Source organism: Salvelinus alpinus, chromosome 27, assembly GCF_045679555.1.
Source record: "Salvelinus alpinus chromosome 27, SLU_Salpinus.1, whole genome shotgun sequence".
NCBI lineage: Eukaryota > Metazoa > Chordata > Actinopteri > Salmoniformes > Salmonidae > Salvelinus > Salvelinus alpinus.
The window spans coordinates 36,608,228-36,635,456 of record NC_092112.1 but is presented as its reverse complement, the minus strand read 5'-3'; the positions used below and the strand labels follow the sequence as shown (position 1 = coordinate 36,635,456).

At 47.4% G+C, this 27,229-nt stretch overlaps 1 protein-coding gene across 13 annotated transcripts in view; it reads right to left on the bottom strand.

Moving 5' to 3' along the window:
* Window positions 1–27,229, bottom strand: part of LOC139556484 (neurexin-3b-like) — a 328,473-nt gene that overhangs the window by 32,464 nt on the left and 268,780 nt on the right. For all 13 annotated transcript variants that reach the window (XM_071370487.1, XM_071370488.1, XM_071370489.1 and 10 more), the window contains 2 exons: window positions 25,776–25,885; window positions 22,317–22,517 (listed from right to left, as the gene is read on the bottom strand). In XM_071370487.1, coding sequence (XP_071226588.1) covers window positions 22,317–22,517; window positions 25,776–25,885 — 311 coding nt within the window. The remainder of the gene's footprint in view (window positions 1–22,316; window positions 22,518–25,775; window positions 25,886–27,229) is intronic.

Genomic DNA, 27,229 nt, shown 5'->3' with positions numbered 1-27,229 from the left:
GGATGTTTCAATTATATGTACCAGTGTTGAGAAGTAGGGTCTAGTCACCATGTGTGGTTTCCTGTTTAAAGAGTGAAGTGAGAATAATGGAGGGGGAAAGGTAAGGGCCTGAGAGTCCTTGGTGATCAGAGGATGAGAAGAGGACAGGAGGAGAGAAGGAGAAGAGGGAAGGATGAGAAGAGGAGAGGGTAAGGGAATGGGAAGATTTTTAAAAAGGAGGATGAGAGGAATGTAGAAGAGAGGATGAGGACAAAATGTGTGAAGGGATGATTTGAGGGAGGATAGTAGGATAGCAGGGGAAAGGGCTCACTAGGACATGCACCCAGGGAGAGGAGAGGAGGAGGAAGGGAGTAAAAGAGGAGAGGATGAGATGAAAGAAGAGCCGATAGGAAAGGTGGAGGGGATTATTGGAGGGAGGATGACAGTGCTAGTGCAGTAGGGGAAAGGCTCTCTGGGACATGTTCCTAGGGAGAGGAGGAGAGGAGAGAACGGGAAGAGGAGAAGGGGAGGATTGGAGGGAGGATGACAGTACTAGGGCAGTAGGGGAAAGGGCTCTCTAGGACCCAGGGAGAAGAAAGGAGGTCTTGGCTGAGTTATTCTAAGCATCTGTCAGCTATCATACTCTGGTCTCTGGTCAGGGATAATGACTCTGGAACAGGCTCACAACACTATAACAGCTCCAGCTCCCTCAATAATACTGCAAACACAGCAAGAATACTATTTGATTGAATTGAATGGAAGGTTGTTGGGGTTGAATTCAAAAAGAGATACAGTTTGATAAGTCACCTTGTCCTGTCATTGCATTTGAATGCCTCACCAGCTTCTCTCACAAGGAAGATGTTATCAATTTAAGGCTGCGATACAGAATTGATGTGCTTCGCTGTGCGTCGTTCGTTCCACAGCCCACTAAGCTGAAATCTTTACTTATCACAAATTGAACAACGAGGTCCCTTCTGAGTTCAACCCTTAACGAGCACAACCCCAAATTAAGCATATTCGATTAAGTTTCTATTTAAAAAAGATGAAAGTTGAAAGCACTAATTGATGAAGAAATTGCATAAAATATACTCCAGAGCCCCTGCTGTACACGATTCCTATTCTCTTTCATGGGCTCATTGGTATTGGCTGCATCCCAAAATAGCACCCTATGTCCTATAGTGCACTACTTTTGAACAGAGCCCTATGTTCCCTAGTCAAAAGTAGTGCACTACATAAGGAATAGGGTGCTATTTGGGACACATGCATTGGCTACATAATGCACTGTAACAACTCTCTATGGGCAACAATGGGAATCATCATCCTCCTTTTCCCCATTCAGAATGAACCAGAACACAGCGGTGCTTAGCCAGAACACATTTCATTACCACATCAAAGGCAACGCCACGCTATTTACATAGTGTGTATTTACGCTGTGTTACTCACGCACGCACACACACACACACACACACACACACACACACACACACACACACACACACACACACACACACACACACACACACACACACACACACACACACACACACACACACACACACACACACACACACACACACACACACACACACACACACACACACACACACACAGAGACACACTAGTCAGCTGAACTTATAGTAGGCTCTAAGGGCACGGCTGGTGAGAACATACACCGATGTGCAGGAGAGATTCATTATTCACATTAAGGCTTTACATCAACTTGGCTATGAACAGGGCCGAGTCAAACCCTGATTTACACGTGCATGCACGCTCACACACTCCAGCCCCCACCCCACCCCCGCCGTCAAACGTTGATTTACCGCGACAGAGACTGACGGTGCTGTGAGGTAGAGGGCTTTCTGATGTGAGGAGGGAAAGAGGACACAAAAAGCCAGCATTCCTTCAAAACGATATATTTATTTTGAGAGAACACTGCTGCCAAAAGGTGCATCATTTATATGTACAGTACACATGAGTCAGCCACAGTGAGTATGTTCAGTTTTGCGTGAAACAACTGTTCAACCCATGCAGTCAGCTATACCGAACAAAAATATTAACGCAACATGTAAAGTGTTGGTCCCGTGTTTCATGAGCTGAAATAAAAGATCCCAGAACTTTTCTGTACGCACAAAAAGCATATTTCTCTCACATTTTGTGCACACATTTGTTTACATTCCTGTTAGTGAGCATTTCTCTGTTGCCAAGACAATCCATCCACCTGACAGGTGTAGCATATCAAGAAGCTGATTAAACAGCTGATCATTACACAGGTGTACCTTGTGCTGGGGACAATAAAAGGCCACTAAAATGTGCAGTTTTGTCACACAACACTATGCCACAGATGTCTCAAGTTTTAAGGGAGCGTGCAATTGGCATGCTGACTGCAGGAATGTCCACCAGAGCTGTTGCCAGAGAATTGCATGTTAATTTCTCTACCATAAGCCATCTGTAACATTGTTTTAGAGAATTTGACAGTATGTCCAACCGGCCTCACAACCGCAGACCACACTAGCCTGGGACCTCCACATCCGGCTTCTTCACCTGCGGGATCGTCTGAGACCCGGACAGCTGATGAAACTGAGGAGTATTTCTGTCTGTAATAAAGCCCTTTTGTGGGAAGAAACGTATTATGAATGGCTGGGCCTGGCTCCACAGTGGGCTGGGCCTGGCTCCTATGCCCATGGTTGTGCACCTGCCCAGTCATCTAAAATCCATAGATTTATTTCAATTGACGGATTTCCTTATGTGAACTGTAACTCATGAAATATTTCAAATTGTTGCATGTTGCATTTATATTTTAGTTCAGTATAGTTGTGTTGGCAGCCAGCAGCATGATCTGGGATGACCATCTACCTCCTGCTGGCTCTGCTTGTGTCCTATGGTTCAGCTGAGACTAATAGTGTGTGTGTAATTGATGTGGGTGTTGTTGTGTTGTCCCATGGTGTGTCAACGCCCCGTTGTGATGGCTGACAGGACACACACTGACACTGTGGATCGGTCTCCTCTGTGAGACATGGACACACACACACACACACACACACACACACACACACACACACACACACACACACACACACACACACACACACACACACACACACACACACACACACACACACACACACACACACACACACACACACACACACACAGTGGATCCGTCTAGCCCAGTGAGACATGGACACATCCATTACACCCACACCCCTGCAGTTCACCCCTGGAGCTGCCTGCTTCCCTGTGTGTGTGTGTGTGTGTGTGTGTGTGTGTGTGTGTGTGTGTGTGTGTGTGTGTGTGTGTGTGTGTGTGTGTGTGTGTGTGTGTGTGTGTGTGTGTGTGTGTGTGTGTGTGTGTGTGTGTGTGTGTGTGTGTGTGTGTGTGTGTGTGTGCTCCCCCTGAGTCCCCCTCACTGAGAGACAAACTGGCACACAGAGACCTGGCTAGTCTAATGGGCCTCCCTCTATATACCAACCTCTAATCCCAAACACTCACACACTCCACAGATAACACATAAAAGATGTATCCACATAAGACAAGACCCCCATCAGTGAGGGAACAACGTGTCTTGACAGTGCTGGGGTGAGATGCTGTGTTAGCAAGCAAGGGAGATGGAGAGAGGAGAGACAGCTCTGTTTCTCTATGTTCCGCGGTGTTCCTTTTCAAGATGTGTGTGTTTGTGTCCTTCGGCGCAGACTCCGCTGTGTGTGTTTGAGCAGCTTGACAGGACTACTGCATGTGTGTGTGTGTTCTCTCTAACAGCCCAGGTTGACCCAGTCCTTAAGGAGCCCTACACACCAGGCAGTAAGGGATCAGGCGCCATCCATCTGCCTAACTGTAGTCTGCTAATTGGGATCAGCGAGCTTTGCCCAGCCATGGCATCCATCTCCCACAATCCAGTGGGAGGACGTGGCGAACACATAGGCCACCATCATATAAAGAATGAACACATGGATATGGTGGTTTGAGCACACACCCCACAACTGCAATCTGGACCTTGACACAATTCCTGGGAAAACAACTGGCTGAAAACGCAATTATGTCATTGAATGTGTGAGAGATCCCTACTCCCCCTTACCACAACTCTCCTGAGAGATCCCTACTCCCCCTTACCACAACTCTCCTGAGAGATCCCTACCTCCCCTACCACAACTCTCCTGAGAGATCCCTACTCCCCCTTACCACAACTCTCCTGAGAGATCCCTACTCCCCCTTACCTCAACTCTCCTGAGAGATCCCTACTCCCCCTACAACAACTCTCCTGAGAGATCCCTACTCCCCCTTACCACAACTCCCCTGAGAGATCCCTACTCCCCCTACAACAACTCTCCTGAGAGATCCCTACTCCCCCCTACCACAACTCTCCTGAGAGATCCCTACTCCCCCTACAACAACTCTCCTGAGAGATCCCTACTTCCCCTTACCACAACTCTCCTGAGAGATCCCTACTCCCTCTTACCACAACTCTCCTGAGAGATCCCTACTCCCCCTTACCACAACTCTCCTGAGAGATCCCTACTCCCCCTTACCACAACTCTCCTGAGAGATCCCTACTCCCCATTACCACAACTCTCCTGAGAGATCCCTACTCCCCCCTTACCACAACTCCCCTGAGAGATCCCTACTCCCCCTTACCACAACTCTCCTGAGAGATCCCTACTCCCCCTACAACAACTCTCCTGAGAGATCCCTACTCCCTCTTACCACAACTCTCCTGAGAGATCCCTACTCCCCCTTACCACAACTCTCCTGAGAGATCCCTACTCCCCCCTTACCACAACTCCCCTGAGAGATCCCTACTCCCCCTTACCACAACTCTCCTGAGAGATCCCTACTCCCCCTACAACAACTCTCCTGAGAGATCCCTACTCCCCCTTACCTCAACTCTCCTGAGAGATCCCTACTCCCCCTACAACAACTCTCCTGAGAGATCCCTACCCCCCTTACCACAACTCTCCTGAGAGATCCCTACTCCCCCTTACCACAACTCTCCTGAGAGATCCTTACTCCCCCCTACAACAACTCTCCTGAGAGATCCCTACTCCCCCCTACCACAACTCTCCTGAGATCCCTACTCCCCCTTACCACAACTGTCCTGAGAGATCCCTACTCCCCCTTACCACAACTCTCCTGAGAGATCCCTACTCCCCCTACCACAACTCTCCTGAGAGATCCCTACTCCCCCTTACCACATCTGTCCTGAGAGATCCCTACTCCCCCTTACCACAACTCTCCTGAGAAATCCCTACTCCCCCTTACCACAACTGTCCTGAGAGATCCCTACTCCCCCTTACCACAACTGTCCTGAGAGATCCCTACTCCCCCTTACCTCAACTCTCCTGAGAGATCCCTACTCCCCCTACAACAACTCTCCTGAGAGATCCCTACTCCCCCTTACCACAACTCTCCTGAGAGATCACTACTTCCCCTTACCACAACTCTCCTGAGAGATCCCTACTCCCCCTTACCACAACTCTCCTGAGAGATCCCTACTCCCCCCTACCACAACTCTCCTGAGAGATCCCTACTCCCCCTTACCACAACTCTCCTGAGAGATCCCTACTCCCCCTTACCACAACTATCCTGAGAGATCCCTACTCCCCCTACCACAACTCTCCTGAGAGATCCCTACTCCCCCTACCACAACTCTCCTGAGAGATCCCTACTCCCCCTTACCACAACTGTCCTGAGAGATCCCTACTCCCCCTACCACAACTCTCCTGAGAGATCCCTACTCCCTCTTACCACAACTCTCCTGAGAGATCCCTACTCCCCCTACCACAACTCTCCTGAGAGATCCCTACTCCCCCTTACCACAACTCTCCTGAGAGATCTCTACTCCCCCTACCACAACTCTCCTGAGAGATCCCTACTCCCCCTTACCACAACTCTCCTGAGAGATCCCTACTCCCCCTTACCACAACTGTCCTGAGAGATCCCTACTCCCCCTACCACAACTCTCCTGAGAGATCCCTACTCCCTCTTACCACAACTCTCCTGAGAGATCCCTACTCCCCCTACCACAACTCTCCTGAGAGATCCCTACTCCCCCTTACCACAACTCTCCTGAGAGATCCCTACACCCCCTACCACAACTCTCCTGAGAGATCCCTACTCCCCCTTACCACAACTCTCCTGAGAGATCCCTACTCCCCCCTACAACAACTCTCCTGAGAGATCCCTACTCCCCCCTACCACAACTCTCCTGAGATCCCTACTCCCCCCTACAACAACTCTCCTGAGAGATCCCTACTCCCCCCTACCACAACTCTCCTGAGAGATCCTTACTCCCCCCTACAACAACTCTCCTGAGAGATCCCTACTCCCCCCTACCACAACTCTCCTGAGATCCCTACTCCCCCTTACCACAACTGTCCTGAGAGATCCCTACTCCCCCTTACCACAACTCTCCTGAGAGATCCCTACTCCCCCTACCACAACTCTCCTGAGAGATCCCTACTCCCCCTTACCACATCTGTCCTGAGAGATCCCTACTCCCCCTTACCACAACTCTCCTGAGAAATCCCTACTCCCCCTTACCACAACTGTCCTGAGAGATCCCTACTCCCCCTTACCACAACTGTCCTGAGAGATCCCTACTCCCCCTTACCTCAACTCTCCTGAGAGATCCCTACTCCCACTACAACAACTCTCCTGAGAGATCCCTACTCCCCCTTACCACAACTCTCCTGAGAGATCACTACTTCCCCTTACCTCAACTCTCCTGAGAGATCCCTACTCCCCCTTACCACAACTCTCCTGAGAGATCCCTACTCCCCCTTACCTCAACTCTCCTGAGAGATCCCTACTCCCCCTTACCTCAACTCTCCTGAGAGATCCCTACTCCCCCTTACCACAACTCTCCTGAGAGATCCCTACTCCCCCTTACCACAACTCTCCTGAGAGATCCCTACTCCCCCTTACCACAACTCTCCTGAGAGATCCCTACTCCCCCCTACCACAACTCTCCTGAGAGATCCCTACTCCCCCTTACCACAACTCTCCTGAGAGATCCCTACTCCCCCTTACCACAACTCTCCTGAGAGATCCCTACTCCCCCTACCACAACTCTCCTGAGAGATCCCTACTCCCCCTTACCACAACTCTCCTGAGAGATCCCTACTCCCCCTTACCACAACTGTCCTGAGAGATCCCTACTCCCCCTACCACAACTCTCCTGAGAGATCCCTACTCCCCCTTACCACAACTCTCCTGAGAGATCCCTACTCCCCCTTACCACAACTCTCCTGAGAGATCCCTACTCCCCCTTACCACAACTGTCCTGAGAGATCCCTACTCCCCCTACCACAACTCTCCTGAGAGATCCCTACTCCCTCTTACCACAACTCTCCTGAGAGATCCCTACTCCCCCTACCACAACTCTCCTGAGAGATCCCTACTCCCCCTTACCACAACTCTCCTGAGAGATCCCTACACCCCCTACCACAACTCTCCTGAGAGATCCCTACTCCCCCTTACCACAACTCTCCTGAGAGATCCCTACTCCCCCCTACAACAACTCTCCTGAGAGATCCCTACTCCCCCCTACCACAACTCTCCTGAGAGATCCCTACTCCCCCTTACCACAACTGTCCTGAGAGATCCCTACTCCCCCTTACCACAACTCTCCTGAGAGATCCCTACTCCCCCTACCACAACTCTCCTGAGAGATCCCTACTCCCCCTTACCACATCTGTCCTGAGAGATCCCTACTCCCCCTTACCACAACTCTCCTGAGAGATCCCTACTCCCCCTACCACAACTCTCCTGAGAGATCCCAACTCCCCCTTACCACAACTCTCCTGAGAGATCCCTACTCCCCCTTACCTCAACTCTCCTGAGAGATCCCTACTCCCCCTTACCTCAACTCTCCTGAGAGATCCCTACTCCCCCTACAACAACTCTCCTGAGAGATCCCTACTCCCCCTTACCACAACTCTCCTGAGAGATCCCTACTTCCCCTTACCACAACTCTCCTGAGAGATCCCTACTCCCCCTTACCACAACTCTCCTGAGAGATCCCTACTCCCCCCTACCACAACTCTCCTGAGAGATCCCTACTCCCCCTTACCACAACTCTCCTGAGAGATCCCTACTCCCCCTTACCACAACTCTCCTGAGAGATCCCTACTCCCCCTTACCACAACTCTCCTGAGAGATCCCTACTCCCCCTTACCTCAACTCTCCTGAGAGATCCCTACTCCCCCTTACCTCAACTCTCCTGAGAGATCCCTACTCCCCCTTACCACAACTCTCCTGAGAGATCCCTACTCCCCCTTACCACAACTCTCCTGAGAGATCCCTACTCCCCCTTACCACAACTCTCCTGAGAGATCCCTACTCCCCCCTACCACAACTCTCCTGAGAGATCCCTACTCCCCCTTACCACAACTCTCCTGAGAGATCCCTACTCCCCCTTACCACAACTCTCCTGAGAGATCCCTACTCCCCCTACCACAACTCTCCTGAGAGATCCCTACTCCCCCTTACCACAACTCTCCTGAGAGATCCCTACTCCCCCTTACCACAACTCTCCTGAGAGATCCCTACTCCCCCTTACCACAACTGTCCTGAGAGATCCCTACTCCCCCTACCACAACTCTCCTGAGAGATCCCTACTCCCCCTTACCACAACTCTCCTGAGAGATCCCTACTCCCCCTTACCACAACTCTCCTGAGAGATCCCTACTCCCCCTTACCACAACTGTCCTGAGAGATCCCTACTCCCCCTACCACAACTCTCCTGAGAGATCCCTACTCCCTCTTACCACAACTCTCCTGAGAGATCCCTACTCCCCCTACCACAACTCTCCTGAGAGATCCCTACTCCCCCTTACCACAACTCTCCTGAGAGATCCCTACACCCCCTACCACAACTCTCCTGAGAGATCCCTACTCCCCCTTACCACAACTCTCCTGAGAGATCCCTACTCCCCCCTACAACAACTCTCCTGAGAGATCCCTACTCCCCCCTACCACAACTCTCCTGAGAGATCCCTACTCCCCCTTACCACAACTGTCCTGAGAGATCCCTACTCCCCCTTACCACAACTCTCCTGAGAGATCCCTACTCCCCCTACCACAACTCTCCTGAGAGATCCCTACTCCCCCTTACCACATCTGTCCTGAGAGATCCCTACTCCCCCTTACCACAACTCTCCTGAGAGATCCCTACTCCCCCTACCACAACTCTCCTGAGAGATCCCAACTCCCCCTTACCACAACTCTCCTGAGAGATCCCTACTCCCCCTTACCTCAACTCTCCTGAGAGATCCCTACTCCCCCTTACCTCAACTCTCCTGAGAGATCCCTACTCCCCCTTACCACAACTCTCCTGAGAGATCCCTACTCCCCCCTACCACAACTCTCCTGAGAGATCCCTACTCCCCCTTACCTCAACTCTCCTGAGAGATCCCTACTCCCCCTTACCTCAACTCTCCTGAGAGATCCCTACTCCCCCTACAACAACTCTCCTGAGAGATCCCTACTCCCCCTTACCACAACTCTCCTGAGAGATCCCTACTTCCCCTTACCACAACTCTCCTGAGAGATCCCTACTCCCCCTTACCACAACTCTCCTGAGAGATCCCTACTCCCCCTTACCACAACTCTCCTGAGAGATCCCTACTCCCCCCTACCACAACTCTCCTGAGAGATCCCTACTCCCCCTTACCACAACTCTCCTGAGAGATCCCTACTCCCCCTTACCACAACTCTCCTGAGAGATCCCTACTCCCCCTACCACAACTCTCCTGAGAGATCCCTACTCCCCCTTACCACAACTCTCCTGAGAGATCCCTACTCCCCCTTACCACAACTCTCCTGAGAGATCCCTACTCCCCCTTACCACAACTGTCCTGAGAGATCCCTACTCCCCCTACCACAACTCTCCTGAGAGATCCCTACTCCCCCTTACCACAACTCTCCTGAGAGATCCCTACTCCCCCTTACCACAACTCTCCTGAGAGATCCCTACTCCCCCTTACCACAACTGTCCTGAGAGATCCCTACTCCCCCTACCACAACTCTCCTGAGAGATCCCTACTCCCTCTTACCACAACTCTCCTGAGAGATCCCTACTCCCCCTACCACAACTCTCCTGAGAGATCCCTACTCCCCCTTACCACAACTCTCCTGAGAGATCCCTACACCCCCTACCACAACTCTCCTGAGAGATCCCTACTCCCCCTTACCACAACTCTCCTGAGAGATCCCTACTCCCCCCTACAACAACTCTCCTGAGAGATCCCTACTCCCCCCTACCACAACTCTCCTGAGAGATCCCTACTCCCCCTTACCACAACTGTCCTGAGAGATCCCTACTCCCCCTTACCACAACTCTCCTGAGAGATCCCTACTCCCCCTACCACAACTCTCCTGAGAGATCCCTACTCCCCCTTACCACATCTGTCCTGAGAGATCCCTACTCCCCCTTACCACAACTCTCCTGAGAGATCCCTACTCCCCCTACCACAACTCTCCTGAGAGATCCCAACTCCCCCTTACCACAACTCTCCTGAGAGATCCCTACTCCCCCTTACCTCAACTCTCCTGAGAGATCCCTACTCCCCCTTACCTCAACTCTCCTGAGAGATCCCTACTCCCCCTACAACAACTCTCCTGAGAGATCCCTACTCCCCCTTACCACAACTCTCCTGAGAGATCCCTACTTCCCCTTACCACAACTCTCCTGAGAGATCCCTACTCCCCCTTACCACAACTCTCCTGAGAGATCCCTACTCCCCCCTACCACAACTCTCCTGAGAGATCCCTACTCCCCCTTACCACAACTCTCCTGAGAGATCCCTACTCCCCCTTACCACAACTCTCCTGAGAGATCCCTACTCCCCCTTACCTCAACTCTCCTGAGAGATCCCTACTCCCCCTTACCACAACTCTCCTGAGAGATCCCTACTCCCCCCTACAACAACTCTCCTGAGAGATCCCTACTCCCCCTTACCTCAACTCTCCTGAGAGATCCCTACTCCCCCTTACCTCAACTCTCCTGAGAGATCCTTACTCCCCCTTACCACAACTCTCCTGAGAGATCCCTACTCCCCTTTACCTCAACTCTCCTGAGAGATCCCTACTTCCCCTACAACAACTCTCCTGAGAGATCCCTACTCCCCCCTACCACAACTCTCCTGAGAGATCCCTACACCCCCCTACAACAACTCTCCTGAGAGATCCATACTCCCCCCTACCACAACTCTCCTGAGAGATCCTTACTCCCCCCTACAACAACTCTCCTGAGAGATCCCTACTCCCCCCTACCACAACTCTCCTGAGAGATCCCTACTCCCCCTTACCACAACTCTCCTGAGAGATCCCTACTCCCCCTTACCACAACTCTCCTGAGAGATCCCTACTCCCCCTACCACAACTCTCCTGAGAGATCCCTACTCCCCCTTACCACAACTCTCCTGAGAGATCCCTACTCCCCCTTACCACAACTCTCCTGAGAGATCCCTACTCCCCCTTACCACAATTGTCCTGAGAGATCCCTACTCCCCCTACCACAACTCTCCTGAGAGATCCCTACTCCCCCTTACCACAACTCTCCTGAGAGATCCCTACTCCCCCTTACCACAACTCTCCTGAGAGATCCCTACTCCCCCTTACCACAACTGTCCTGAGAGATCCCTACTCCCCCTACCACAACTCTCCTGAGAGATCCCTACTCCCTCTTACCACAACTCTCCTGAGAGATCCCTACTCCCCCTACCACAACTCTCCTGAGAGATCCCTACTCCCTCTTACCACAACTCTCCTGAGAGATCCCTACTCCCCCTACCACAACTCTCCTGAGAGATCCCTACTCCCCCTTACCACAACTCTCCTGAGAGATCCCTACACCCCCTACCACAACTCTCCTGAGAGATCCCTACTCCCCCTTACCACAACTCTCCTGAGAGATCCCTACTCCCCCCTACAACAACTCTCCTGAGAGATCCCTACTCCCCCCTACCACAACTCTCCTGAGAGATCCCTACTCCCCCTTACCACAACTGTCCTGAGAGATCCCTACTCCCCCTTACCACAACTCTCCTGAGAGATCCCTACTCCCCCTACCACAACTCTCCTGAGAGATCCCTACTCCCCCTTACCACATCTGTCCTGAGAGATCCCTACTCCCCCTTACCACAACTCTCCTGAGAGATCCCTACTCCCCCTACCACAACTCTCCTGAGAGATCCCTACTCCCCCTTACCACAACTCTCCTGAGAGATCCCTACTCCCCCTTACCTCAACTCTCCTGAGAGATCCCTACTCCCCCTTACCTCAACTCTCCTGAGAGATCCCTACTCCCCCTACAACAACTCTCCTGAGAGATCCCTACTCCCCCTTACCACAACTCTCCTGAGAGATCCCTACTTCCCCTTACCACAACTCTCCTGAGAGATCCCTACTCCCCCTTACCACAACTCTCCTGAGAGATCCCTACTCCCCCCTACCACAACTCTCCTGAGAGATCCCTACTCCCCCTTACCACAACTCTCCTGAGAGATCCCTACTCCCCCTTACCACAACTCTCCTGAGAGATCCCTACTCCCCCTTACCTCAACTCTCCTGAGAGATCCCTACTCCCCCTTACCACAACTCTCCTGAGAGATCCCTACTCCCCCCTACAACAACTCTCCTGAGAGATCCCTACTCCCCCTTACCTCAACTCTCCTGAGAGATCCCTACTCCCCCTTACCTCAACTCTCCTGAGAGATCCTTACTCCCCCTTACCACAACTCTCCTGAGAGATCCCTACTCCCCTTTACCTCAACTCTCCTGAGAGATCCCTACTTCCCCTACAACAACTCTCCTGAGAGATCCCTACTCCCCCCTACCACAACTCTCCTGAGAGATCCCTACACCCCCCTACAACAACTCTCCTGAGAGATCCATACTCCCCCCTACCACAACTCTCCTGAGAGATCCCTACTCCCCCTTACCACAACTCTCCTGAGAGATCCCTACTCCCCCCTACCACAACTCTCCTGAGAAATCCCTACTCCCCCTTACCACAACTGTCCTGAGAGATCCCTACTCCCCCTTACCACAACTCTCCTGAGAGATCCCTATTCCCTCTTACCACAACTCTCCTGAGAGATCCCTACTCCCCCTTACCACAACTCTCCTGAGAGATCCATACACCCCCTTACCACAACTGTCCTGAGAGATCCCTACTCCCCCTTACCACAACTGTCCTGAGAGATCCCTACTCCCCCTTACCACAACTCTCCTGAGAGATCCCTACTCCCCCTTACCTCAACTCTCCTGAGAGATGCCTACTCCCCCTTACCACAACTCTCCTGAGAGATCCCTACTCCCCCTACCACAACTCTCCTGAGAGATCCCTACTCCCCCTTACCTCAACTCTCCTGAGAGATCCCTACTCCCCCTTACCACAACTCTCCTGAGAGATCCCTACTCCCCCTTACCTCAACTCTCCTGAGAGATCCCTACTCCCCCTTACCTCAACTCTCCTGAGAGATCCCTACTCCCCCTTACCACAACTCTCCTGAGAGATCCCTACTCCCCCTTACCACAACTCTCCTGAGAGATCTCTTAACTACCGTGTTGCCTCCCAGCGGTGCGTAAATCATGTGTAATGGTTATCTGTTGCATTGATGAAAAGTGTTATGAAATACTGTTCTCAGAAAGCCTGATCCAGGTAGTAGAAGTCATAACGTGAGGTAAATGTCTAATCAATTGTAGCAATGCGTTATTAATAGGTAATAATGAACATAAAAGATCAAGTGAGTTAATTAAACACTCCATCATAAAGAAATGACCCTCTCTAAATTAAACAATGTAATTCATTTCAGCAGGCAAAACAGAGACAATTATTTTCGCAACCAATTCTTCTCCTCCATTCATTTTCCCCTCACCAACAATGCAAACCTACCTATTTGAAGATGATGGACGAAAGCAATTTTACACTGACGAAAACAACGCAAATTCCTTTCAAACCCACCCCTTCAAGGCCTGGCTCTCTCAGGTAAACTACATTACAGCCTACAATCCTAATGACCCTCAGACAGTGTGTGTGTGTGTGTGTGTGTGTGTGTGTGTGTGTGTGTGTGTGTGTGTGTGTGTGTGTGTGTGTGTGTGTGTGTGTGTGTGTGTGTGTGTGTGTGTGTGTGTGTGTGTGTGTGTGTGTGTGTGTGTGTGTGTGTGTGGCATTAATCGAGAAAGAGACGTTCATCTCCCATGATAGACTACATAGTTGAAATGAGGAGGATTCCCTTGTCGGCTCGCGTTTCCAACCAGAGGCAATACTACTACACCATGCCAACAGTGCCTCACACACTGTTGACATATCATACCTCCACACACTGTTGACATATCTTACCTCCACACACTGTTGACATATCATACCTCCACACACTGTTGACATATCATACCTCCACACACTGTTGACATATCATACCTCACACACTGTTGACATATCATACATCCACACACTGTTGACATATCATACCTCCACACACTGTTGACATATCATACCTCCACACACTGTTGACATATCATACCTCCACACACTGTTGACATATCATACCTCCACACACTGTTGACATATCATACCTCCACACACTGTTGACATATCATACCTCCACACACTGTTGACATATCATACCTCCACACACTGTTGACATATCATACCTCCACACACTGTTGACATATCATACCTCCACACACTGTTGACATATCATACCTCCACACACTGTTGACATATCATACCTCCACACACTGTTGACATATCATACCTCCACACACTGTTGACATATCATACCTCCACACACTGTTGACATATCATACCTCCACACACTGTTGACATATCATACCTCCACACACTGTTGACATATCATACCTCCACACACTGTTGACATATCATACCTCCACACACTGTTGACATATCATACCTCCACACACTGTTGACATATCATACCTCCACACACTGTTGACATATCATACCTCCACACACTGTTGACATATCATACCTCCACACACTGTTGACATATCATACCTCCACACACTGTTGACATATCATACCTCCACACACTGTTGACATATCATACCTCCACACACTGTTGACATATCATACCTCCACACACTGTTGACATATCATACCTCCACACACTGTTGACATATCATACCTCCACACACTGTTGACATATCATACCTCCACACACTGTTGACATATCATACCTCACACACTGTTGACATATCATACCTCCACACACTGAGCAAAACAACAACTACTTTCAATAACACCGTGTGGGACTCATTGACAAGGTATATTCATATCTCTCTCTGTCTTTATATGATTAACACTGGGGTGTAATTCATGCTGGGTGTGAATATATGACAGTACAATGACTCACCATCCACTAGCCTCCTTTCATCTCATATTTTCCTCACCTCCCATAAGAAAGGGGGGGGGGGGGGATAAGGAATAAGAGCTAAAATCCTTAGGATTAGTAATCTTGCTCTGAGGCATAGGATCAAATAAAGTGTAAACTGCTAAACAGAGGAAAACACGGAAGTACAGTCATTCCAAATATATCTTCTCTAGGCAGCCGCTCAGTCTATACAGTATCTTCTCTAGGCAGCCGCTCAGTCTATACAGTATCTTCTCTAGGCAGCCGCTAAGTCTATACAGTATCTTCTCTATACAGCCTCTCAATCTATACAGTATCTTCTCTAGGCAGCCTCTCAGTCTATACAGTATCTTCTCTATACAGCCTCTCAGTCTATACAGTATCTTCTCTAGGCAGCCGCTCAGTCTATACAGTATCTTCTCTATACAGCCTCTCAGTCTATACAGTATCTTCTCTATACAGCCTCTCAGTCTATACAGTATCTTCTCTAGGCAGCCTCTCAGTCTATACAGTATCTTCTCTAGGCAGCCGCTCAGTCTATACAGTATCTTCTCTATACAGCCTCTCAGTCTATACAGTATCTTCTCTAGGCAGCCGCTCAGTCTATACAGTATCTTCTCTATACAGCCTCTCAGTCTATACAGTATCTTCTCTAGGCAGCCGCTCAGTCTATACAGTATCTTCTCTATACAGCCTCTCAGTCTATACAGTATCTTCTCTAGGCAGCCGCTCAGTCTATACAGTATCTTCTCTAGGCAGCCGCTCAGTCTATACAGTATCTTCTCTAGGCAGCCGCTCAGTCTATACAGTATCTTCTCTAGGCAGCCGCTCAGTCTATACAGTATCTTCTCTAGGCAGCCTCTCAGTCTATACAGTATCTTCTCTAGGCAGCCGCTCAGTCTATACAGTATCTTCTCTAGGCAGCCTCTCAGTCTATACAGTATCTTCTCTAGGCAGCCGCTCAGTCTATACAGTATCTTCTCTAGGCAGCCGCTCAGTCTATACAGTATCTTCTCTAGGCAGCCTCTCAGTCTATACAGTATCTTCTCTAGCCAGCCGCTCAGTCTATACAGTATCTTCTCTAGGCAGCCTCTCAGTCTATACAGTATCTTCTCTAGGCAGCCGCTCAGTCTATACAGTATCTTCTCTAGGCAGCCTCTCAGTCTATACAGTATCTTCTCTAGGCAGCCGCTCAGTCTATACAGTATCTTCTCTAGGCAGCCGCTCAGTCTATACAGTATCTTCTCTAGGCAGCCTCTCAGTCTATACAGTATCTTCTCTAGGCAGCCGCTCAGTCTATACAGTATGTTCTCTAGGCAGCCGCTCAGTCTATACAGTATCTTCTCTAGGCAGCCGCTCAGTCTATACAGTATCTTCTCTAGGCAGCCTCTCAGTCTATACAGTATCTTCTCTCGGCAGCCGCTCAGTCTATACAGTATCTTCTCTAGGCAGCCGCTCAGTCTATACAGTATCTTCTCTAGGCAGCCTCTCAGTCTATACAGTATCTTCTCTAGGCAGCCGCTCAGTCTATACAGTATCTTCTCTAGGCAGCCTCTCAGTCTATACAGTATCTTCTCTAGGCAGCCGCTCAGTCTATACAGTATCTTCTCTAGGCAGCCGCTCAGTCTATACAGTATCTTCTCTAGGCAGCCGCTCAGTCTATACAGTATCTTCTCTAGGCAGCCGCTCAGTCTATACAGTATCTTCTCTAGGCAGCCGCTCAGTCTATACAGTATCTTCTCTATACAGCCTCTCAGTCTATACAGTATCTTCTCTATACAGCCTCTCAGTCTATACAGTATCTTCTCTAGGCAGCCGCTCAGTCTATACAGTATCTTCTCTAGGCAGCCGCTCAGTCTATACAGTATCTTCTCTAGGCAGCCGCTCAGTCTATACAGTATCTTCTCTAGGCAGCCGCTCAGTCTATACAGTATCTTCTCTAGGCAGCCTCTCAGTCTATACAGTATCTTCTCTAGGCAGCCGCTCAGTCTATACAGTATCTTCTCTAGGCAGCCGCTCAGTCTATACAGTATCTTCTCTATACAGCCTCTCAGTCTATACAGTATCTTCTCTAGGCAGCCGCTCAGTCTATACAGTATCTTCTCTAGGCAGCCGCTCAGTCTATACAGTATCTTCTCTCGGCAGCCGCTCAGTCTATACAGTCGCTCAGTCTACACAGTACCTTCTCCAGGTAGAGTGCGATTCCCCCCTGCTTTCAGAGCTGAGCTGGATGCAAATGTCTCTGTATCTGTGAACACCTTGATTCACAACAATAAGGTTGATATGCATGATAGGCACTTGACTACAGTTGAAGCTGTTGCTTTGGGTTTACCACCTCTGCTTTGAGGATTTCAGACCTCAAAAGTTGAAGGGGAAAGATAGTAAACATCTAATTGGACAATTTCAGATGGTGATTATCTTTTCCATTCATTTGGGAACTCTCTCTAGTGTTAGCCTCTCCTCTGTCTGATTTCTCATAGCTATGGGGCACAGATGGAACCCAATCTCTGGCCCCTGTGGAGCATCAGTATCATCCTCCCTCTGTGCCAGACATACTGTACTCCCTCTGGGACAGACAGATCACAGATCACTGGATATATTTCCCCCTCCATCCCTCCTCTCTACCTGCCCACCCTGTCCCAGCCCGGGCCTCCAGGCCTCCCTGAGATCCAGTCCGCCTATCTCCCACAGTGACTATCATTAATTAAGCGTGTGATTGACTCTCTATCTTCTACCCCCACTTCTCTCTCTTTCTCCTTCTCTATGTCTGTTTCTCTCTGTCTGTTTCTCTCTGTCTGTTTCTCTTTGTCTCCCTCTGTCTCTGTTCCTCTCTGTCTGTTTCTCTCTGTCTGTTTCTCTCTGTCTCCCTCTATCTCTGTTTCTCTCTATCTGTTTCTCTCTGTCTCCCTCTATCTCTGTTTCTCTCTATCTGTCTCTCTCTGTCTCCCTCTGTCTCTGTTTCTCTCTCTCTCTGTTTCTCTCTGTCTCCCTTTGTCTCTGTTTCTCTGTCTGTTTCTCTCTGTCTGTTTTTCTCTGTCTGTTTCTCTCTGTCTGTTTCTCTCTGTCTGTTTCTCTCTGTCTGTTTCTCTCTGTCTCCCTCTGTCTCTGTTCTTCTCTGTCTGTTTCTCTCTGTCTGTTTCTCTCTGTCTGTCTCCCTCTGTCTGTCTCCCTATGTCTCTGTTTCTCTCTGTCTGTTTCTCTTTGTCTGTTTCTCTCTGTCTGTTTCTCTCTGTCTGTTTCTCTCTGTTTCTCTCTATCTGTTTCCCTCTGTCTCCCTCTGTCTCCCTCTATCTCTGTTTCTCTCTATCTGTTTCTCTCTGTCTCCCTCTATCTCTGTTTCTCTCTGTCTGTTTCTCTCTGTCTCCCTCTATCTCTGTTTCTCTCTGTCTGTTTCTCTATCTCTGTTTCTCTCTGTCTGTTTCTCTCTGTCTCCCTCTGTCTCTGTTTCTCTCTGTCGGTTTCTCTCTGTCTGTTTCTCTCTGTCTTCCTCTATCTCTGTTTCTCTCTGTCTCCCTCTATCTCTGTTTCTCTCTGTCTGTTTCTCTCTGTCTGTTTCTCTCTGTCTGTTTCTCTCTGTCTCCCTCTATCTCTGTTTCTCTCTATCTGTTTCTCTCTGTCTCCCTCTATCTCTGTTTCTCTCTGTCTGTTTCTCTCTGTCTCCCTCTATCTCTGTTTCTCTCTGTCTGTTTCTCTCTGCCTCCCTCTATCTCTGTTTCTCTCTGTCTGTTTCTCTCTGTCTCCCTCTATCTCTGTTTCTCTCTATCTGTTTCTCTCTGTCTCCCTCTATCTCTGTTTCTCTCTGTCTCCCTCTATCTCTGTTTCTCTCTGTTTCTCTCTGTCTCCCTCTATCTCTGTTTCTCTCTGTCTCCCTCTATCTCTGTTTCTCTCTATCTGTTTCTCTCTGTCTCCCTCTATCTCTGTTTCTCTCTGTCTGTTTCTCTCTGTCTGTTTCTCTCTGTCTCCCTCTGTCTCTGTTTCTCTCTGTCTGTTTCTCTCTGTCTGTTTCTCTCTGTCTTCCTCTATCTCTGTTTCTCTCTGTCTCCCTCTATCTCTGTTTCTCTCTGTCTGTTTCTCTCTGTCTGTTTCTCTCTGTCTGTTTCTCTCTGTCTCCCTCTATCTCTGTTTCTCTCTATCTGTTTCTCTCTGTCTCCCTCTATCTCTGTTTCTCTCTGTCTGTTTCTCTCTGTCTGTTTCTCTCTATCTGTTTCTCTCTATCTGTTTCTCTCTATCTGTTTCTCTCTGTCTGTTTCTCTCTGTCTGTTTCTCTCTGTCTCCCTCTATCTCTGTTTCTCTCTATCTGTTTCTCTCTGTCTCCCTCTATCCCGGTTTCTCTCTGTCTGTTTCTCTTTGTCTCCCTCTATCTCTGTTTCTCTCTGTCTGTTTCTCTCTATCTCCCTCTATCTCTGTTTCTCTCTGTCTGTTTCTCTCTATCTGTTTGTCTCTGTCTCCCTCTATCTCTGTTTCTCTCTATCTGTTTCTCTCTGTCTGTTTCTCTCTATCTGTTTCTCTCTGTCTGTTTCTCTCTGTCTCCCTCTGTCTCTGTTTTTCTCTGTCTCCCTCCCCTGCAGTTAGCTTCAATTCAGTCTCTCCATTTCTCTTTTTCTTACTCTCTCTCGCTTTCTCTCTCTTTCTGTCTCTCTCTCTCTTTCTCAATCTCACACACAAACTCACAGCCAGGTGCCTAGCAAAACTCTGCAGCATCATTTAGTCTACCCCCTCAACTCCACACCTCTCCTCAACCTCCTCCTCAACCTGCCCTCTTTCTGTCCTCCTCACCCTGTCTTCCTAAGGTCTGGGATATCTGCCAAATTATACAGGTTCTCTCCTCACCTCTTCTCATAGCCACACAATCAACCCGGGAGCTGTAAACCACAGCCCGAGGAAAATGAATTCACAACAGTGTGACACAATGCTCTGAATCAAAATGGCTACAGCCCTGGGACTTGAGGAAGAGTTCACATAAAACAGTCAAGAGAGGAGCAAGAATAACATGTATCTAGAGCTTGCAAATGGAGATCGGCCTGGCCCAGGGGTGCAACTTTCACTGGGGACGGTGGGGCCACATTGTGAAATTGCATTTTTGCCCGGTTTTAGCATTGCAGATGCCTCCGAGCGGTCGGGTAGGCTGTTTGGAGTGTTTAACCGACTGATTATTATAAATGTTTTATTTTAAAAAAGGTATTTCTTCTAAAACCAAAGTTGCGCCCCTGGTCTGGCCAATACACATTTGTTAAAAACAACATGACTTGCAAAGCTGGCATGCTTATGCACATGTGTTTATGTGTATGCTTGGTATCAGTCACCAAAATATGCCATTATTCTACATTGAGAAGAGGTGGTCTCATAAGGAAATCATTCATACGGAAGGAAAGAAAGGAAGGCCTTTATTGACTGTCATCGTGTAATTGATAGTCTGTGGCATAAAACACAATTTTTCTCCCTAACAATACGGCCTATCTTTCATGGTGACCTTGTTGATGCAGCAGGCAGGAGAGACAGACAGGCAGGAGAGACAGACAGGCAGGGGAGAGAGAGAAAAGGTTTTGAAATGGATCTGAATCAGCAGGACGGCACCGGCATAATGCCCTATTGATGCCCATAATGTGTGTGTGTGTGTGTGTGTGCATGTGTGTGTGTGTGTGTGTGTGTGCATGTGTGCCCGCCATTCAGACAGATGGAATACAAGGCAGCAACAGGAAGTTCTGCTAGGCTCCTGACATTCATGCCAGACATAATGAAGCTTGACATTGGAGATCATTGATGCTGATGACAGTCCTTTTATAGAGACGCCAAAGCATTCAGTACCTAAGTACAACTGGAAAATGCTGAAGTGGTATTACAGTTTGTGCGTCCCAAATGGCACCTTATTCCCTGTATAGTGCACTACTTTTGACCAGAGCCCATGGAGAGAAGGGTGCCATTTGGGACACAGGCAGAGCATTTCTCGTCTCTTTCCCCTGTGCTGCCCTGAGTTGATAAAGTCCTACAACAGGCAGCAATGACATGAGAGGTCATCATTATTGAGGCGCTGGACAATCTGTTTAAAGGTGCGAGGCAGATAAAAGCTCTTGTGTCTGTCGCTTGGCCCTGTGCTCCAGGGCTCCGGGGAGAGTTATGGCTTTAATATGAACACCGCCAGTTCAATTTGTCCTCCGGGCGTCAACGCAACGCTCACCGTGATTACTTTCTTGGCAAGCCGGAGACATTCATTGGCTTAGAGTCAGGATGCGTTTCACAAAGCCCTCTGTTATATGGCGTGGCGGGGGCAGGGTAGGGAATAAAGGAGGAGAGAGGCATCCATGATGTGTCCCGGATGGCACTATATTCCCTACATAGTGCACTAGTTTTGACAAGAGTCCTATAGGCCCTAGTTAAAAGTAGTGCACTACAAAGGGAATACGGTGCCACACACTCTCGGGGAGACCGAAATGGGACCTTATCTCCATCCCCAGAGCTGGGGCTAACATGATAGGATAGGCATAGAAATATAATCTCTAGAATGGGTAACTCCCCACAGGACGTTGAACTAAATGGGAATAACTGTTCTAGGGATTCTATTTCTATGAGGTATGGCTGGAAGACCGGCCAAGTTAAACTCGGGCTCACGATATGAGCAATTTTATTGCGATTTGATGTTCCAAACATATTGCTCACTATATGTCTGCTGCAGGGAGACAAGAGAGAGCATGAGAAAATTAGTTTTGCTTATTCAGGAAGAAAAAAATGAAATCATGCTGGCTCGCTATTTAAAAAGAAGATGGAGAACAAGATATAGGATGAACAATAGATTGTTTGAGTATGTCCAACAGGTAATATGCTGTAACAGTGAACATTTTGCTCATCTCATCTCTCACACACACATCTCTCCATTCCCTCCCTCCAGGATAATTCCTCTCCCCACCAAACAAACCCCCAGTCTCTCACACACCTTATCATTTCCATCTCTGTATTCCCCCAACCCCCTACCTGAATGGTGGGAGGAGAGCGCTGTTTCCTCGTGGTGGTCGTAGACAGAGTGGTGGTGGTCTCTATGAAGGTGGTGGACATCTCAGGTGGCACGGAGGTGGTGGTGCGGGCAGCGCCCCTACTGGTGGGTACATCCCCCACCAATCGCACGCTCCCGTTCACCTTGATGTTGGCGTGGCCTTCGGCAGCCATGTTGAGGACCTTGGGATAGGATTGGATAAACGTTATTGTCTTAGAGTGGACAATTGTCTTAAACACACTATACATTACCCAGTTGACACATATATATAGAGAAATCAGTGGAGGCTGGTGGGGGGAGCTATAGGAGGATGGGCTCATTGTAATGGCTGGAATGGAATAAATGGAACAGAGTCAAACATGTGGTTTCTATATGTTAAATGGAACAGTATTAATTTCATTCCAGCCATTACAATGAGCCCATCCTCCTATAGCTCCTCCCACCAGCCTCCACTGATAGAAATAGGCCTAAATTGCACATTACCCACATTACCCATTGGGATCAACATTTAAAAATGGTTTGAAACAAAACAAAGAAAATATTTAAATGCAGTTCCACATGTGTACTTAGTGAAATATATGCAAATTAGCTCATAACTCCACCTACAATAACATTGGCCTAGGACTATACATCCTTTAAGCAGGGTTGATTTATACATTAGCAAGTCAAATTCAAGCCCTTTCAGGGACTTATTCAAGCACTTCATTTAAATATCCAAGGACCTCCATGTTATACAACTGTGCAGCAAGTAGCCTGGCAGTTAAGGACATTGGGCCAGTAACCAAAAGGTTGCTGGTTCAAATCCCAGAGCCGACTATGTGAAAAATCTGTTTGATGTGCACTTGACCCTAATTGTGCCTGTAAGTCGCTCTGGATAAGAGCTCTGCTTAAATGACTAACAGTGAATAATTTAGATGTATGTACATATAGCCCTTAATATTTAACCTCCCCCATTACCATTTTAAGAATAATGCATTTTTTAGGCCTTGCAAAGGATTGATTTCAAGTTATTATTGTATTCTAAAACAATGTATGTGAGAATAATGTGGACTTGCCTGAATAAATCAATTAAATGCATGCATGATGATTTTTCTGTAGCCTATGTGGCCAACACAGGCACATCTAATAAATCCATGAAGAGCAGTAGCCTTAATCTCACCATCTCTGTTTTTATAATATAATATATATTATCTTTTGAAAAATATATTTTCACAAAAGTAGTGCACTGGGCCTTATCTGCTATTAGCCGACAGATATAGACATCTGTAGCACCAGCAAAAGCTGATTTTTTCAGCATCTCCACTTGTATAGTGAAGGACAGTATCTTGCCGGATTCAATAGTTGGAATTGTAACCGTTGTTGCCCCGTCCCTTTCTCTGTGATTGTCATTCTAATTGAATCCAGAAAGAACAAAACCCTGTCCTCAAACATTTACATCACAAGGTGCAAAGTTATGGGCAAAGACACAAAACATCCACACCAAATTCAATATTTTTCTTGTTCAAATAACATGGAAACAACCACTTTCTGTGCAGTATTAATTTACCATCCTTACAAACCACTTAATGTATATGTACATTACTGTATTGTACATGGGCTGGTCATCTAGGTTTGTACCTGTTGACTTTCCATCACCATGAAGAAAAACAATGACCAATACAGTAATTGAGTACATTGAGACATCACGTGGTTTGTGATGATGTGGCTTAGTTGGTAGAGCATGGAGTTTGCAATGCAAGGATTGTGGGTTTGATTCCCACGAGTGACAAGCATGAAAATGTATGCTTGGACAAGAGTCCACTAAAAAGGAATGAAAAGACCATTTCAATTTTCACATAGAAATAAGTTGAATTATGCAAAGTATTTCAAGAAACTAGAAGAGTTTCGTTCTAGTTTTAGTTCAAGAAACTAGAAGTATTATCAGATGAACTGTTTTGGACAGATAATTATCACACTCAAGTTACAAATGCTGGTAAACACTCAAATAGGTCTACATTTAGTTTTTTAAACAGAAAATTAGTGCACTGGGCCTTTACTAGTCCTGTATTAGCAGACTGATATAGATGTCTTCAGCACTGGGCCTTTACTAGTCCTGTATTAGCAGACTGATATAGATGTCTTCAGCACTGGCAAACAGCACATGGTTTTACCACAACAGATTAGCTCTACAAAACCTGTCAACTGAAGCAGCGGGAAACAAACGAAAGTGTCCACATCTCTCACAAAAACGTATCAAAAATGAAATCATGGATAATTATAAGGGAGCAGGAGAACTTAAGAATTGAGTACAATAATTACCAGGACTTTTCCAGCACCAAATTCTGCTCCAAATTCAAGTTCAAGTAAGCTACTTCAAACCCCTTGTGTTGTTTAAAATTGCAGGTGTAACATGGAAACTGAAATGTATTTGTCATGTTATTTCATTTCCATATCATATTGTGAAGAAGCCCACTAGGCGATGTAATTTGTTGTCATTATATCAAGAATAATTCACATGAACAGCGTTGGGTGTCTATCCTGCACAATTATGCACAGTCTATCCTGCACAATTATGCACAGTAGACTCGGTGTCCAATCCGAGGCACAAAGACATATGCAAACATGAACTCATTAACTTGATGCTTTCTGTGTTAAATCTAACGTGACCCTGTTTTAAATCAAGCAGACAACAACAGATTGTCAACATCAATTCGCTAGGGATGTTAGATCCAACTTGGATCCAGGCACAACCATCTTCCCCGGCATAATGAATGAGACGTACATCTCTGGACATTCCTCGCAGACACCTTTTTTTCAGCACTCGTGCTGTTGTAGGATGGCATGCGCCACCACAACAGCTGTTCCTCACTTGACTGTCATTCAGAAAATTCCTTCCTGGATCTGATGATGATGTGTGAAATGATCACGGTGTAGCCTATTCAAACAGCTCAACACCAAATGTGCATCCAACAAGTATTATAGGCTACACAATTATTGAATAAGCACGTTAATGCCGTTTTATGTCACACGATTTTGGACAAATCCATCAAGACGCCAACCATGAGAAAGGGTTACAGGTTTTAAATCAACTTGTGAATTTCATGGAATATAGATACAGTATGTCACCCCTTCATATCTTAATGTAATGACATGAAACAAATTGTCAGATTATTATCAATGACTTATCAACAGCTGCAACAAGTTGCCCAGCATAGGAAATCCTCCCTGGTGCCCTAGTTTACAGAAAGACCCATGTTTGTCATACACATTGTACACATCTCATACAACCACAATACACATATTTCATTGCACACTACCCTTACACAATTTTCCCAGTGAACTTCCCAAAAATCCTTGGGTTTCCAGAAATCCTGGTTTGAATTCCGGGAAAGTTAACGGAAATATGGGAAAGTTAATGGAAATTTGCAACACTACATGGGAACAAAATAGTTTTTATGTACCTTGAGGCCGTTGTAGTAGAGACCGGACAGCTGTCCCTGGTAGGGACGTTTACGGTCATTACCACCTATAGAGATGGTCGCCTGGGTGTTGAAGATAGTGAGCTGCCGGCCTGAGAGGGGAGGGGGACAGCAGGGAGGACACCATTACAATGCACTTTAATGGGTTGAAATTGATCCATTTAAGTAGTCTGCACTCATAATGTCCATAAGTTGGTTGTACTCAAATCGTTTAAGTACTCTGCACTTCTAATATACTCTAACGGTCATTTGGGGAGAAGCACTGGGAGTCAGCGTAAGTTAAGGTGTGATGTTGCACTGTATCTAGACTGTTGTATATTCAATGTGTCAATGTTTTAATTGCTTTTGCATGTAAATAAAACCATAGAAAATAAGGTTTGTTAAGTGTGTTTGGAAAAGGTCTTTGTCTTATGAAAGAAAAAAGGCAGAGCTCACCACATTTGCAATGCCCTGAACAACGCAATATAATCATGCAGTTGAATTCTTTTGAACTTACCTTTGTATTGTAATATAATATGATCATATGTAACTAATAGACTCTCGTACATGTCATGACATCCACGGTAAACTTCATTAAACGAGAGTTAAACATCGCAGTCAGAACACATTGCTAATGCATCATTTCTGAAATGAAATATACAAATAACACTTGCTGAATGCAGGGGACTCTTAATTGGAATCACATTTCTACAACACACGCACGCACGCACGCACGCACGCACGCACGCACACACACACACACACACACACATCACTGCAGGGTTATTGCGTTTGTCACATTCACAATTCCAGTTAAAATAGACCGGGCATGAAATGACATGGAAAAGGAATATCATATCATCGTAACATCAAAATAAATATCATGTTGATTCATGCATGTAGTAACACTATGGGAATTCAGAAACGTTGGGTTTTTAGATGTTGTTAAAGGGACTTTATAATCATCTTAACAGGTTTAGGCAATGACTTTTAAACATAGTTTATAATGATATTACGTCAAGCAGGAAACTTAGTAGAGTAGAAAGTATCAGGAGCAGCATTCTCCATTGTAATAAACGGTAGCGTGGTAGCGACTAGATAATGAAGAGTAAAACATTGTTTGGAATGAAAGCAGACTATTTCATTCCAGAAGGACTATTTCATTGCAGGCTATTTCAGTGCAGTATACACAGTGATAGCTCTACACAGCACCAAGATGAGTCTAAAACAATAGGCACCAAATAAGTAACAGTACAAAATATGCCCTCTGTTTCAGTCGTCCTCAAATATGGCATGAGCTTTGAGCAAGACGCTCAATTCATAGTCTCAAGTTTTTTGTTGTTGTTAAAGAAAAGTACATGTTGTTTAACACCTATTGTCTGTACGGTTGAGACTTATTTCTCAGATTTGTTCATGTATTGTTTATGGATTACACCAGTCCCTTTAACTGTTCAGCA